The 16,405-nt window shown below is 43.7% G+C and overlaps 1 protein-coding gene across 1 annotated transcript in view; it reads right to left on the reverse strand.

The window, feature by feature from the left end:
- LOC109907689 (sorting nexin-27-like) overlaps positions 1–14,920 on the reverse strand; it is a 41,899-nt gene extending 26,979 nt beyond the window's left edge. The window contains exons 1-2 of the mRNA XM_020505806.2: positions 14,550–14,920; positions 6,039–6,270 (exon numbers count right to left, since the gene is read on the reverse strand). Coding sequence (XP_020361395.1) covers positions 6,039–6,270; positions 14,550–14,860 — 543 coding nt within the window. The 5' untranslated portion in view covers positions 14,861–14,920. The remainder of the gene's footprint in view (positions 1–6,038; positions 6,271–14,549) is intronic.
- Positions 14,921–16,405: the final 1,485 nt, after the last annotated feature.

The following is a 16,405-nucleotide window of genomic DNA, read 5'->3' on the forward strand; positions in this document are numbered from 1 at the left end:
CAACGAAGAGCTGCTGGAAAAACACACAAAAGTGCTATTTGAATGAATGCTTACGAGCCTGCTGGTGCCTACCATCGCTCAGTCAGACTGCTCTATCAAATATCAAATCATAGGCTTAATTATAACATAATAACACACAGAAATACGAGCCTTTGGTCATTAACTTCTTGGTGACAGGGGGGCAGTATTGAGTAGCTTGGATGAATAAGGTTCCCAGAGTAAACTGCCTGCTACTCTGTCCCAGATGCTAATATATGCATATTATTAGTAGTATTGGATAGAAAACACTCTGAAGTTTCTACAACTGTTTGAATGATGTCTGAGAGTGTAACAGAACTCATATGGCAGGTGAAAACCTGAGAAATATCCAACCAGGAAGTGGGAAATCTGAGTCGTGTAGTTTAACTCAGCCCCTATTGTAGTATGCATTGGTTATGTTGCACTTCCTAAGGCTTCCACTGGATGTCAAGTCTTTAGAACGTTGTTTCAGGCTTCTACTGTGAAGTGGGACCGAATGAGAGAGGAATGAGTCAGGTGTCTGGCAGAGTGCCACAGGCTCTGAGGCGCGGGCATGAGAGAGTTAGCTCTCGTTCCATTGCTTTTCTACAGACATAGGAATTCTCCGGTTGGAACATTATTGAAGATTGATGATAAAATCATCCTAAAGATTGATTCTATACTTAGTTTGACAAGTTTCTACGGGCTGTAACGGAACTTTTTGAACTCGTCCGTCTTTTGGCTGGACCTGAATGCGCTTTTGGATTTGTTTACCAAACGAAGTTATTTGGACATAAATGATGGACATTATCGAACAAAACAAACATTTATTGTGGAACTGCGATTCCTGGGAGTGCATTCTGATGAAGATCATCAAAGGTAAGTGAATATTTATAATGCTATTTATGACTAATGTTGACTACCCAATATCTTTTTGGCTGCTTTGTTGTCTGAACGCTGTACTCAGATTATTGCATGGTTTGCTTTTTCAGTAAAGTTTTTTTTAAATCTGACACAGCGGTTGCATTAAGGAGAAGTATATCTCTAATCCCATGAATAACACGTATATTTTCATCAACATTTATAATGAGCATTTCTGTAAATAGAGTATGTGGCTCTCTGCTGAACGTAACAAGCAAATTTTTTGATATAAATATGCACTTAATCAATCAAAACATACATGTATTGTGTAACATGAAGTCCTATGAGTGACATCTGATGAAGATGATCAAAGGTTAGTGATTAATTTGATCTCTATTTGTGCTTTTTGTGACTCCTCTCTTTGGCTGGAAAAATGGCTGTGTTTTTCTGTGAGTTGGTAAAGACCTAACATAATTGTTTGTGGTGCTTTCGCTGTAAATCATTGAAATTGACACTGTGTCTGGATTAATGAGAATGTTATCTTTGAAATGGTGTAAAATACTTGTATGCTTGAGGAATTTTAATTATGAGATTTTTGTTTTGAATTTGTCACCCTGCACTTTCACTTGCTGTTGGCGAGGTGTGACGCTACCGTCCCACATATCCCAGAGAGGTTAATATGGTCGAATCCGGAAACATTTCGAAAACAAAACGTTTATTAATTCAGTGAAATACGAAACTGTTCGTTATTTCATCTAACGGGTGGCATCCATAAGTCTAAATATTGCTGTTACATTGCACAGCCTTCAATGTTATGTCATAATTCTGGCAAAAAAGTTTGCAATGAGCCAGGCGGTCCAAACTGTTGCATGTACCCTGACTCTGCGTGCAATGAACGCAAGAGAAGTGACAATTTCACCTGGTTAATATTGCCTGCTAACCTGGAGTTCTTTTAGCTAAATATGCAGGTTTAAAAATATATACTTATGTGTGTTGATTTTAAGAAAGGCATTGGTGTTTATGGTTAGGTAAAGTTGTGCAACGATTGTTTATTTTTCTCACAAATGAGCTTTTGTTAAATCATCCCCATGCTTTGCATTGATTATATGCAATGCAGGACACGCTAGATAACGGGCCGCCCCCCTGGTGGTGAAGGTAGGCAACATTACCTCCTCCACACTGATTCTCAACATGGGGTCCCACAAGGGTGCGTCCACAGTCCCCTCCTGTACACCCACGACTGCGTGGCCTCACACTTCCAACGCTATCATCGAATTCATCTGACGACGCAAAAGTAGTAGGCCTGATTACAAACAACGATGAGACGGACTATAGGGAGGAGGTAGGCACTGACGGCGGTGGCAGGTAAACAACCTCTCCCTCAACAAAACAAAGGAGCCGATTGTAGACTTCAGGAGGAACCAGGCTGGGCACACCCCATCCTCATCAACGGGGCCGACGTGGAGGCAGTCCAAAACTTCAAGTTCCTTGGCGTGCACATCTCCGAGAAGCTGAAATGGTCAAACCACACGAACACCGTGGTGAAGAAAGCACGTCAGCAATTCTTCAACCTCAGGATGCTGAAAGAATTCGGCCTGTCCTACAGGGCCCTCAGAGTTCCACAGGAGCACTATAGAGACCATACTGTCAGGCTGCATCACTGTCCAGCCCATCAGGACACCTACAACACCAGATGTCGAAGGTAGGCCAAGAAGATAAAATCAGAGACCCCAGCCACCCGAGCCATGGCTTGTTCGCCCATCTTCCTTCATCACTCAGACGTGGGCAGTACATGAGCATGCTGGCTGCTACAAGCAAAAACTAAAGCAGGAAGTACCAGTGACCCGCTCAATACGGAAGTGGTCTAATGACACGGATGCTACACTTCAGGACTGTTTTGCTAGCACAGACTGGAATATATCCCGGGATTAATCCAACGGCATTGAGGAGTACACCTCAGTCATCGACTTCATCAATAAGTGCATCGATGACGTCGTCCCCACAGTGACCGTACATACATATGCCAACCAGAAGCCACGGATTACAGGCAACATCCGCATCGAACTAAAGGCTAGAGCTGCCCCTTTCAAGGAGTGGGAGACTAATCCGGACACTTACAAGAAATCCCGCTATGCCCTCAGTCAAACCACCAAACAAGTAAAGCGTCAATACTGAATTAAGATTGAATCGTCTGATGTGGCTGGGCTTGAAAACTGTTATGGACTACAAAAGGAAACCCAGACGCGAGCTGCCCAGTGACGTGAGCCTACCAGATGAGCTAAATGCCTTTTATGCTCGTATTGAGGCAAGCAACACTGAAGCATGCACGTGAGCACCAGATGTTCTGGAGCACTGTGATAACGCTCTCGGTTGCCGATGTGAACAAAACCTTTAAACAGGTCAACATTAACAAAGCTGCTGGCCAGACGGACTACCAGGATGTGTAATCAAAGCATGCGCGGACCAACTGTCGTGTCTTCACTGACATTTTCAACCTCTCCCTGACCGAGTTTGTAATACCTACATGTTTTAAGCAGACCACAATAGTCCCTGTGCCCAAGGAAGCGAAGGTATCCTGCCTAAATGATTACCACCCCGTGGCACACACGTTGGTAACCATGAAGTGCTTTGAAAGGCTGGTCATAGCTCTCATCAACAGCATCCTCCCAGACTCCCTTGACCCTGTCCAATTCGCATACCGTCCCAAAAGATCCACAGATGAGGCAATCTCCATTGCACTCAACACTGCCTTTTCCCACCTGGACAAAAGGAACACCTATGTGAGAATGATGTTCATTGACTACAGCCCAGTGTTCAACACCATAGTGCCCACGAAGCTCATCACTAAGCTAAGGACTCTGGGACTAAACACCTCCCTCTGCAACTGGATCCTGGACTTCCTGACGGGCCGCCCCCAGGTGGTAAGACTAGAAAATAACACGTCTGTCAAGCTGATTCATAACTCTAAGGGGTGTGTACTTAGTCCCCTCCTGTACTCCCTGTTCACCTACAACTGCGTGGCGAAACACGACTACAACACCATCATTATGTATGCTGACGACACAAAAGTGGTAGGCCTGATCACCGACAATGATGAGATGGCCTATAGGGAGGAGGTCAGAACTGGCAGTGTGGTGCCAGGATAACAACCTCTCCCTCAATGTGAGCAAGACAAAGGAGCTGACTGTGGACTACAGGAAAAGGCAGGCCGAACAGGCCCCCATTATCATCGACAGGGCTGTAGTGGAGCGGGTCGAGTTTCCTTGGTATCCACATCACCAACCAACTATAATAGCCCAAACATACCAAGACAGTCGTGAAGAGGGCATGACAAAACCCCAGATCCTCAAAAGGTTCTACAGCTGCACCATCGAGAGCATTGGTTGCATCACCGCCTGGTATGGCAACTGCTCAGCATCTGACCATAAGGTGCTACAGAGGGAAGTGCATTCGGCCCAGTACGTCACTGGGGCCAAGCTTCCTGCCATCCAGGACCTATATAAAATAGGCGGTGTCAGAGGAAATCCCATAAAATTGCCAGACTCCAGCCACCCAAGTTATAGACGGTTTTCTCTGCTACTGCACGGCAAGCAGTACCGGAGCACCAAGTCTAGGACCAAAAGGCTCCTCAACAGCTTCTACTCCCAAGCCATTAATGAAATTCACCACAGGACTAGTTACATTGATCCCCCCCCTCTCCCTTTTGTACACTGCTGGTACTCCTTGTTTATTATCTATGCATAGTCACTTCACCTCCACCTACACGTACAAATGACCTCAACTAACCTGTACCCCCGCACACTGACTCGGTACACCCTGTATATGGGGCGGCAGGGTAGCCTAGTGGTTAGAGCGTTGGACTAGTAACCGAAAGGTTGCAAGTTCGAATCCCCGAGCTGACAAGGTACACATCTGTCGTTCTGCCCCTGAACAGGCAGTTAACCCACTGTTCCTAGGCCGTCATTGAAAATAAGAATTTGTTCTTAACTGACTTGCCTAGTAAAATAAAGGTAAAATAAAAATAAAATATATATAGCCTTGTTATTCTTGTGTTACTTTTTATTATTATTTTTTACATTAGTCTATTTGGTAAATATTTTATTAAATCTTCTTGAACTGCGCTGTTGGTTAAGGTTATGGGTAAGCAAGCATTTCATGGTAAGGTCTACACTTGTATTCGGCGCATGTGACAAATAAAGTTTGATTTGATCTCTACCAGAAGGTTATCATTAGCATAATCGCTAACTGCTACCACAAAGTGTAGATCTACACGCACCGCTTACACAAACAGGGCATACCTCTGCAGTTTCAGAAATGTGCACGAAAATCCAAATCCCAGATGGATTTTGTTAATGACTTAACATTAACTTGGTTCAATACATTTTAGTTGACTCCATACTAAATTCAATACATTTCATTTTAATGTCTGGAGTCCGTGATTATACCGCGTTCTCCGAAACACAGATTTTCTAGTGCCCCATTTTAGCTTTGTAATGCTGTTAACTGTCTCAACTCCCAGTATTAAGGGAATAACATCCTCTTAAAATGTGAGTAAATGGTGAACATTGAGAAAGATGCACCTGTTTTCAGTAGCGCGAGTGGCGGCTCAAGCTGCTCTTGAAGTCCTTAATTTAGCAAATCCCCACGCAACTCAAGTTTTGATGTAGTTGTCTAGTGTGTTAGGTTGCCAATGCGTTTACAGTTTCATTATGAACATGCCATGAGAAAAAGGTTTGTGAAAAAAGCAAGTGTACAATTTATGTAATGCATCGCAGTGTGAAAATATTGCTTTTACATTAGGTTTTTGTATCAACATTTTAAAACAAAACATGTATTTATAGGGTTACATATTTGTTTGTAGGGCACAACATGTGTTTCAGAAGGCAGAAGCATATTTTCTGGTACTCCTATATATTATATTGTGCTCCTACATTTTTAAGTTAGGAGCAGCAGTGCCACCAATTAATGTATTTAATTTAGAGCCCTGCACATACACATTCTTTAACTTGGAAGGGATAAATATAGGTTGCATTGTACATGTGTTAACTGGCAGTGGCCTACACATTTTGGCTTGGCCGAAATCTGCACCGGAAAAGACACTGACTAAACTTTTCTAAAAGCCCACATCTGTAGTAAACAAGGCCGTCCAGAAACCTCACTGTAATACATTTTTTACTTACCACAAACCTCTCGGCGTGCTGCTCCACGTGCTTGAAGGTGGGGATGGAGATGGGTACGGCCTGCTTGTCGCTGTAGTCGTAGCTGAGCTGGGCCGCGCTCTCATCCCCGGCCTCCAGGCAGTCTGCCTCCTGGGGAGGCACAGACAGCACGGACAGCACCAGCTCCCTCTCTCCGGTCCGGATCAGATCCACCACCTGCTTGTGGGTGGCCCCCTCCACACTCACTCCATTACTGTTGGACGCATAGAGCGAGAGATGGCGGAATAGAATCAGTGCTCATGTTATGCCTATTCATGGTGGTAGTTTTTGGTTAGGCCTATTCCCCATACATGTGGTCTGCGGTTGTGAGGCGGGTTGGAAGTACTGCCAAATTCGGCTTATGGTAGAGAAATTAACATTCAATTCTCTGGCAACATCTCTGGTGGACATTCCTGCATTCAGCATGCCAATTGTGTGCTCCCTCAAACCTTGAGACATCTGTGGCATTGTGTTGTGACAAAACTGCATATTTTAGAGTGGCCTTTTATTGTACACAGCACAAGGTGCACCTGTGTAATGATCATGCTGTTTAATCAGCTTCTTGATATGCCACACCTGTGAGGTGGATGGATTATCTTGGCAAATGAGAAATGCTCACTAACAGGGATGTAAACAAACATGTGCACAACATTTTAGAGAAATAAGCATTGTGTAAATGGAAATTCTGGGTTCTTTAATTTCATCTTACGAAACATGGGACCAACACTTTACATGTTGCATTTATATTTTGGTTCAGTGTACATTGTGAATTGACGTGCAATTGTATGATTTGTTTTGTTTGAATGGAAACCCGATTTAAAAAGCAAAATTGACAATTTGCCACATCCCTACCGTATACCGCCCAAGCCTAACTAACAGTACTGAGGCCAGATGGCAGCAGGTGTATTGGCTAATCTGCTTATCAGAACCAAGGGGGTGGAGGGAGGGCAAGGCAGCACCTGCTTGCCATACACACTGTTTCCATCATTACTTATTCATTTCAGTAATACCTACCAAAAAGAGTGAGAGAGACAGAGCCTGAGAAGTGGGGGGGGGGGGAGATGGAAGAGAAAGGAGTTTAATATGAAAGAGAAAGAAACAAGACTTGAGTGGAAATTGGATCTTTCCTCAAGCTTATTCAGGGGTACTCAGAAGAATGGGAGACAAAAAGGGCTAGAGGGTGTAGGTCAGGGATGGGCAACTGATGGGGTGGGTGCCAAAAAATCTGAACTTATGAGGGGCTGATGCACAAACAAATTTTGAATTGATCTGAGGGCCACCAGTTGCCCATCCCTGGTGTAGGATAACCCCTCTCCGCAACACATCTTTGATGTAGCCTTGATCCTTCTATCAAATCAGAAATACAATTCAGTGAAGCACCAATTTCATCTCACAAATATCCTAAAGAGAAACGAGAAGGTAGGGAACTGAATAGGGATGAAGACAAAATAAACAGGAAAAGTACCAAGAAAGAGTTGCCCAACTTCTTGATACTAGGCTACTTCATAAGACATGTTTCACTCATTGACAAGGGTGGATCTAAATGAATTGAAATCGCGAATTAAAACATTGCCTAGATTTTAAGTTTTGCACAATCAATAGTGGCGACTGACATCAGCCTAAAGCCATCTGGTAAAATAGAGAATGTGCATGCACAAATAAAACCAACTTTGGTCAACCTATAGGCCTGATATCCACTGACATGTGAGCTAGAGGTGGAGTCGGCACCGGGAGAATAACTTGATGACCACACAAAATGTATTTCCAACCGTTGGGAAAGCAGAAGTAGCTGGTTAATGTGTCACATGAACAGTATCGATCATACGACACAGGCAGAGTGGCAAGTTGCACTAGATAAAAATATAGTCAAGCGTTAGGAAGGCAATCCCAACGGCACCTCATTTTCTATATATTTACCAGGGCCCGTAGTGCACTACGTAGGGAATAGGGTGCCATTTGGGACACAGTAAACCTGTTGATGACTCAAGTTGGGTCTACCATGTTCCTCATTCTTTCTCTCGATTTTTCATTGAGAGAGAAAGGTTTGGTATCAATTCCATTTTCCACTCATGTTATTCAAGAGTAAGGGAAACTAATATTTCATAAAAGCAGAAAAATATGTGCCCTGAAGAGACTGCACTGCTTCCGCAATGACATAAATGGAGTAATGTGGTACAGAAAGACCATATCCTTTGCAGCCTTTATTTTTTTAAAGGATGGTATGAAAAGTTAATTATCTCCTCCGAGGTTGATTAAAATATGCTATTTATGACTTTAGGTGTTGGCCTTGGCAAAAAAACATTGCTGTTGTACAGTGTCTCAAGGGTCCAGCCATGCCTGTTTCAACTCCACCCAGACACACCGACTTGCACACAAATACATTCAGAAATATGGCAGGGGTGTGGCCTCCCGGCTGGCGCAGTGGTTAAGGGCGATGTACTGCAGCGCCAGCTGTGCCATCAGAGACTCTGGGTTCGCGCCCAGGCTCTGTCGTAACCGGCCACGACCAGGAGGTCCGTGGGGCGACATACAATTGGCCTAGCGTCGTCCGGGTTAGGGAGGGCTTGGCCAGTAGGGATGTCCTTGTCTCATCGTGCACCAGCAACTCCTGTGGCGGGCCATGCGCAGTGCTTGCTAACCAAGGTTGCCAGGTGCACAGTGTTTCCTCTGACACATTGGTGCGGCTGGCTTCTGGGTTGGATGCGCGCTGTGTTAAGAAGCAGTGCGGCTTGGCCAGTAGGGATGTCCTTGTCTTATCGCGCACCAGCAACTCCTGTGGCGGGCCATGCGCAGTGCTCGCTAACTAAGGTTGCCAGGTGCATGGTGTTTCCTCTGACACATTGGTGCTTCTGGGTTGGATGCGCACTGTGTTAAGAAGCAGTGCGGCTTGGTTGGGAGGACGCATGACTTTCAACCTTCGTCTCTCCCGAGCCCGTACGGGAGTTGTAGCGATGAGACAAGATAGTAGCTACTAAAACAATTGGATACCACGAAATTGGGGAGAAGGGGTAAAATTCAACAACAAAAAAGAACAAAAAAAATATATAAATATGGCAAACACACGGACTTACACTACAAACATCCCATAGGACAGACACACACACTTCAAAGCATGATTTACTGGATACATAAATAGACTGGGGTAATTAGCATGGTTATGGTAGCCCTGACTTTATAATCTAACACCATCCTTATAATCTAACACCATCCTTTTATTATACTGATGTTAGCAAGATTGTACATCTGACACTCAGCTCATGATCATAGGATTAAGATCACCTACCGACTGCGTGAACGTAGCTCTCTACCTCTGACAAATTAGCAAGCTCAAGATGTAACGTTACCAATAGCTAGCAAAGAGGGTGGAGCGAACACTACTCACAAATTTGTGGAAATGAATGCAGGTCTGGATTTCTTTAATAAAAAGCTTGCTAGCTAATTAGCAAGGCTACTTGCTAGCTAATTAGCAAGGCTACTTGCTAGCTAATTAGCAAGGCTACTTGCTAGCTAATTAGCAAGGCTACTTGCTAGCTAATTAGCAAGGCTACTTGCTAGCTAATTAGCAAGGCTACTTGCTAGCTAATTAGCAAGGCTACTTGCTAGCTAATTAGCAAGGCTACTTGCTAGCTAATTAGCAAGGCTACTTGCTAGCTAATTAGCAAGGCTACTTGCTAGCTAAAGGTTAGCTAACTAGTTACAGATGACATATCGGCCAACTGCTGTAGTGTGGTTAACTAGCTAGTTAGCCAATTTGCTAGCTAAGCGTTAGTTGTGGGGAGTCGATTCCAAAATAATAGATTCCTCGCACGTCGACTCCTCCCCATTTCTGGTGTGAAGCTTTGATTCATATAGGAATCAACTCCAAAGATTTAGTATTTTTGCAACGGAGGTTGAGATGTATAGGCTATAGCAATGCTGTTTTTCATAATGTCTTGGTTTGCAATGTCTCACACAATTTCACTAAAGTAGGGTCTATCAATGAGCAGGCCGATCTATTCCAACACGCAACAGACCGAAGACCAAACACACACTAGCATTTTTCAAAGCAAAGATAAAAGAGCAAGAGGGTCGGCGAGGGAGAGTGTGCATAGTCTATATCTTGGCAATCTGTATCTCACAATGTATTGTAATGCCTTGTAAATTCACTAAGTGTATATGTAAATATATATATATATATATATTAGTAATGAAACAGCAGGGAGCAGGCCTCAAACCCTCGACCTTCTAGCCCGAGGTCCGGCGCGCTATCGACTGTGCCGCAAAAGCATGCTCGTGCAGCAGGGTCGTTACACTACTCCCTCCTTTCAAAGAGTGTGTCCTCACGCTAGCTTGCGACTCTACGTCTTACAGGAACGTGCACCATCCAAGCACACACACTGTTGTGGATGCAAGGTCCGATCACTTCTGACACCAATGTAATGAAACAGCAGGGAGCAGGTCTCGAACCCTCGACCTTCTAGCCCGAGGTCCGGCGCGCTATCAACTGTGCCGCAAAAGCAGGAACGATTATATATATATTACACACACACAGTTGAAGTCGGAAGTTTACATACACTTAGGTTGGAGTCATTAAAACTAATTTTTCAACCACTCTACAAATTTCTTGTTAACAAACTATAGTTTCGGCAAGTCGGTTAGGACATCTACTTTGCGCATGACACCTAATTTTTTCAACAATTGTTTACAGACAGATTATTTCACTGTATCACAATTCCAGTGGGTCAGAAGTTTACATGCACTAAATTGACTGTGCCTTTAAACAGATTGGAAATTCCAGAAAATTATGCCATGGCTTTAGAACCTTCTGATAAATGATGTCAATTAGCCTGAGTCAATTGGAGATGTACCTGTGGATGTATTTCAAGGCCTACCTTCAAACAAAAGAAATCAGCCAAGACCTCAGAAAAAAATTGTAGACCTCCACAAGTCTGGTTCATCCTTGGGAGCAATTTACAAACGCCTGAAGGTACCACGTTCATCTGTACAAACAATAGTACGCAAGTATAAGCACCATGGAACCATGCAGCCATCATACCGCTCAGGAAGGAGACGTGTTCTGTCTCCTAGAGATGAATGTACTTAGGTGAGAAAAGTGCAAATCAATCCCAGAACAACAGCAAGGGGCCCTGTGAAGATGCTGGAGGAAACCGGTACAAAAGTAGTATCTATATCCACAGTAAAATGAGTCCTACATCGACATAACCTGAAAGGCTGCTCAGCAACGAAGAAGCCACTGCTCCAAAACAGTCATAAAAAAACCAGACTACGGTTTGCAAATGCACATGGAGACAAAGATTGTACTTTTTGGAGAAATGTCCTCTGGTCTGATGAAACAAAAATAGAACTATGTTATGTTTGGAGGAAAAAGGGGGAGGCTTGCAAGCCGAAGAACACCATCCCAACCATGAAGCACGGGGTGGCAGCATCATGTTGTGGGGGTGGTTTGCTGCAGGAGGGATTGGTGCACTTCACAAAATAGATGGCTTCATGAGGGAGGAAAATTATGTGAATATATTGGAAGCGACATCTCAAGACATCAGTCAGGAAGTTGGCCACAAATAGGTCTTCCAAATGGACAATGGCCCCAAGCATACTTCCAAAGTTGTGGCAAAATGGCTTAAGGACAACAAAGTCAAGGTATTGGAGTGGCCATCACAAAGCCCTGACCTCAATCCTATAGAATATTTGTGGGCAGAATGGAAAAAGCATGTGCAAGCAAGGAGGCCCACAAACCTGACTCGGTTACACCAAATCTGTCAGGAGGAATGGGCCAAAATTCACCCAACTTATTGTGGGAAGCTTGTGGAAGGCTCCCAAAAAGTTGGACCCAAGTTAAACAATTTAAAGGCAATGCTACCAAATACAAAGTAGATGTCCTAACAGACTTGCCAAAACTATAGTTTGTAAACAAGAAATTTGTGAAGTGGATGAAAAATGTTTTAATGACTCCAACCTAAGTGTTCGTAAACTTCCGACTTCAACTGTAAGTATATACACACACACACACACACGACACCTATTTATTCAAGGGTTTCTTTATTTTTTAAAAACTATTTTCTACATTGCAGAATAATAGTGAAGACATCAAAACTATGAAATAACACATATGGAATCATGTAGTAACCAAAAAAAAAAGTGTTAAACAAATGAAAATATATTTTATATTTGAGATAGCCACCCTTTGCCTTGACAGCTTTGCACACTCTTGGCATTCTCTCAAACAGCTTCATGAGGTAGTCACCTGGAATGCATTTAAATGAACAGGTATGCCTTGTTAAAAAGTACATTTGTGGAATTTCTTTCCTTCTTAATGCATTTGAGTCAATCAGTTGTTTTGTGACAAGGTAGGGTTGGTATACAGAAGATGGTCTTTTACCAAATAGGGCTAAGTCCATACTACGGCAAGAACCACTCAAATAAGCAAAGAGAAACGACAGTCCATCATTACTTTTAGACATGGTCAGTCAATGTGGAAAATTTCAAGAACTTTGCTGCAAAGAAACCACTACTAAAGGACACCAATAATAAGAAAAAAAAAAGACTTGCTTGGGCCAAGAAACACAAGCAATGAACATTATACTGGTGGAAATCTGTCCTAGAGTAGGTGAACGGATGATCTCAGCATGTATGGTGTGATGGTGCTTTGCTTGACCGCAGAGTGAAGGAAAAGCAGCCAACAAGTGCTCAGTATATGTGGGAACTCCTTCAAGACTGTTGGAAAAGCATTCCTCATGAAGATGGTTGAGAAAATGCCAAGCTGGCAAAGGTTGGCTACTTTGAAGAATCTCAAATATAAAATAAATTTTGATATGTTTAGAACTTGGTTACTACATGATTCCATGTGTTCCATGTGTGTTATTTCATAGTTTGCCTTCACTATTATTCTACAGTGTAGAAAATAGTAAATCAAATTTTAAAAACTTGAATGAGTAGGTGTCCAAACTTTTGACTGGTACTGTACATATTTACAGCAAGTAACAATGATAATTGTCCATTGAGAAATGTCCTCCCCAGATACATACACTAAATGGCTAAAAGTATGTGCACACATGCTCGTCGAACATCTCATTACAAAATCATGGGCATTACTATGGAGCTGCTATAACAGCCTCCCCTCTTCTGGGAAGACTTCCACTAGTTGTTGGAACATTGCTGGGGGGACTTGCTTCTATTCAGACACAAGAGCATTAGTGAGGTCAGGCACTGATGTTGGGCGATTAGGTATGGCTTGCAGTCAGCGTTCCAATTCATCCCAAAGGTGTTCGATGGGGTTGAGGTCAGGGCTCAGTGCAGGCCAGTCAAGTTCTTCCACGCCAGTCTCAACAAACCATTTCTGTATGGGCCTCGCTTTGTGCTTGGGGGCATTGTCATTCTGAAACAGGAAAGGACCTTCTCCAAACTGTTGCCACAAAGTTGGAAGCACAGAATCATCTACAATAAGAGTAAGTAACCCTGTTCCTTGAGTGCCTCAGGACTGTTCCAACTAGGCACCACACCTGACCAACTGAGCTAATTGATCAGTTCAGTGACTGACTAAATTCAACACACCTGGTCCAAGTTGGTTAAATCAAAAACCATGAACATGCTGCAGCACTCCAGGACCAGGGATGCCTACCCCTGTTCTATAATGTTATTTGTATGCTGTAGCGTTAAGATTTCCCTTCACTGGAACTGAGGGGCCTAGCCCGAACCATAAAAAACAGCCCCAGACTATGATTCCTCCTCCACCAAACTGTACAGTTGGCACTATGCAATGGGGCAGGTAGTGTTCTCCTGGCATCCGACAAACCCAGATGCGTCCGTCGGACTGCCATGGTGAAGCGTGATTCATCACTCCAGAGAACCAGTTTCCACTGCTCCAGAGTCCAGACCTTTACACCACTCCAGCCGACATTTGGCATTATACATGGTGATCTTAGGCTTGTGTGCGGCTGCTCGGCCATGGAAGCCCAATTTTATGAAGCTATCGAGGAACGGTTCTTGTGCTCAAGTTGCGTCCAGATGCAGTTTGGATCGGTGGTCCCGTTCTGCGAGCTTGTGTGGCCTACCACGTTGTTGCTAGACATTTCCACTTCACAATAACAGCTGACCAGGGAAGTTCTACAAGGTCATACATTTGAGGAACTGACTTGTTGGAAAGGTGGCATCCTATGACGGTGCCACTAGCTACTGCCAATGTATGTGTATGGAGATTGCATGGCTGCGAGCTCGATTTTACCCACCTGTCAGCAACTGGTGTGGCTGAAATAGCCGAAACCACTCATTTGAAGGGGTGTCCACATACTTGCGTATATATAGTATATATTGACTCTGGACAGCTAACTTATCTAGCTAGTTTTAAAAATCCGAGGTCGAGTTGACAATTAACCTAGCTAGCTAAATTAGACGTATCTAGATAGCTAGCTAGCTTTCTAACGTTAACTAGCCAGTCTTGGTGATTATGCCAGCTAGGAAGCTAACGACCGCTATTATGGGTAAAGAAAGCCGACTTACACCTCAAGAATCCTATCACCCTTTGATATGCCAGCTCGGTCCGCAGCCCCTCCAGGCAAAACAGCACTGACATGCTGAAGAGGGGCGTACAATTCCCCATTAATGCTTCGCAGTTGTCCTCCTTCGCTAACTTGTCCACGAACGTTGAATCCATATCCTGATTCCGACTTTACAATTCTAACCATCCGTGGACCTGACGTCACCTGGGTAGCATTTTGGCCTCCGGTACCGACTACCGAACCTGCAGCGGGTCCATTACTGGAAGCCGAAAGGAGAGCCGACCGAATTTCATCGCCTTCAACATCCGCCATCTTCTAATCAAAGCCGTACCCCCTCCAGTCTGTGTCTAGCGGATTCAAAACAACAGAGAGTTCGATTAATCCCGCCCGTGTACGCGTCTTTGCACCGGCTGAAAGATTACATTCGATTTGGAATCGGGGACGGGCTACCTCCCGGGCGTGAAGCAAGTGCCCCCCCCCACTGTCATATGGCGAAGTCGGCTCAGAATCAAAGTGACGTAGAAGCATGATGTTTTCCCCTGGTTTTAATGCCAATGGTTTTCCCATGCCAACGTGATTACAATTCAACCCGGCCAGCGTAAAATAACTCCCTCAGAAATACACTCAGACGAGCTCCTTGTTATTAACCCGCCCCTCGATCGCATCACGAGACCCCATACGGAGATAGAGTACAACTCACAAATGTGTACCATAAACAAAACAACGCACAAGAATAATTTACTATCCACACACAACCTCTTGAATTGCATTTTTTTTTTAAATAAATGCAAAATTATTTGTGTAAATATGGATAAAGGTGTGAGTAATTGCTCTCACATTGCTATTCAATTCAATTTCAAGCCAGTTAGTGGACATTCTCTAGATGTGCTTTATTTTGATGGTCATCTAGACAGGGAGACCAATTCTGATGAAAAATCTTCACTAAATTGGCATTTTGACCAATCAACTCAGCTCTGAAAAATATCTGATGTGAAAGACTTGATGTGATTGGTCAAAATACCAATTAGCATAAAAAATATCAGAATTGGGCTGCCTGTCTAAACCCAGCTATAGTGCAGCATCCTCTTCTAAATTAGAAGATTAGATGGTATTTACCCTCTGATGTACTCCCATCTGCGCACAATAGTGACCCTCCCCTCCCCGGTCTGAGTGTAGACTGCTACTGCCCGATCCAACACCTGTGGAATAGAAGTAGTACTGAGGCATGGCTGGAAAAGAGAAACACAAGACGATGGTTACTCTACTGTTACCCCTTAGAGAACAGGGACATAGCATCTCCTATAAACTACATTTAGCTTACAGTGTTGGGGAGTAGTGAACTACATGCAGAATATGCATATACTATTTACTTATCTCCAACATAATAATTGGGCACTTTCTCAAACCACACAAAAAGAGAGGCACACAAAAAGAGAGGAAGGAAAAGGGCCTTCCGTGAGGTCACCAAGGATGAACTAGTGCTCTTCTTCGGGAAATTATGGCGATTCACAAAAAAATTGTTACAGGTGCATGTGCCACCTAATGTTTTGAATGTGTATCAGCCTACTATTCTTTAGTAGGAATTCATTACACTCTGAAAGAAAAACAACTACACGTACACGTAATCCAACCAGAAGCCATGGATTACACACAACATGCACACTGAGCTAAAGGGTAGAGCTGCCGCTTTCAAGGAGCGGGACTGTAACCCGGAAGCTTATAAGAAACCCTGCTATGCCCTCCGACAAACCATCAAACAGGCAAAGTGTCAATACAGGACTAAGATTGAATCGCACTACACCGGCTCTGATGCTCGTCGGATGTGGCAGGGCTTGCAAACTATTACGGACTACAAAG

The sequence above is a fragment of the Oncorhynchus kisutch genome, linkage group LG17, assembly GCF_002021735.2.
Source record: "Oncorhynchus kisutch isolate 150728-3 linkage group LG17, Okis_V2, whole genome shotgun sequence".
Lineage (NCBI taxonomy): Eukaryota > Metazoa > Chordata > Actinopteri > Salmoniformes > Salmonidae > Oncorhynchus > Oncorhynchus kisutch.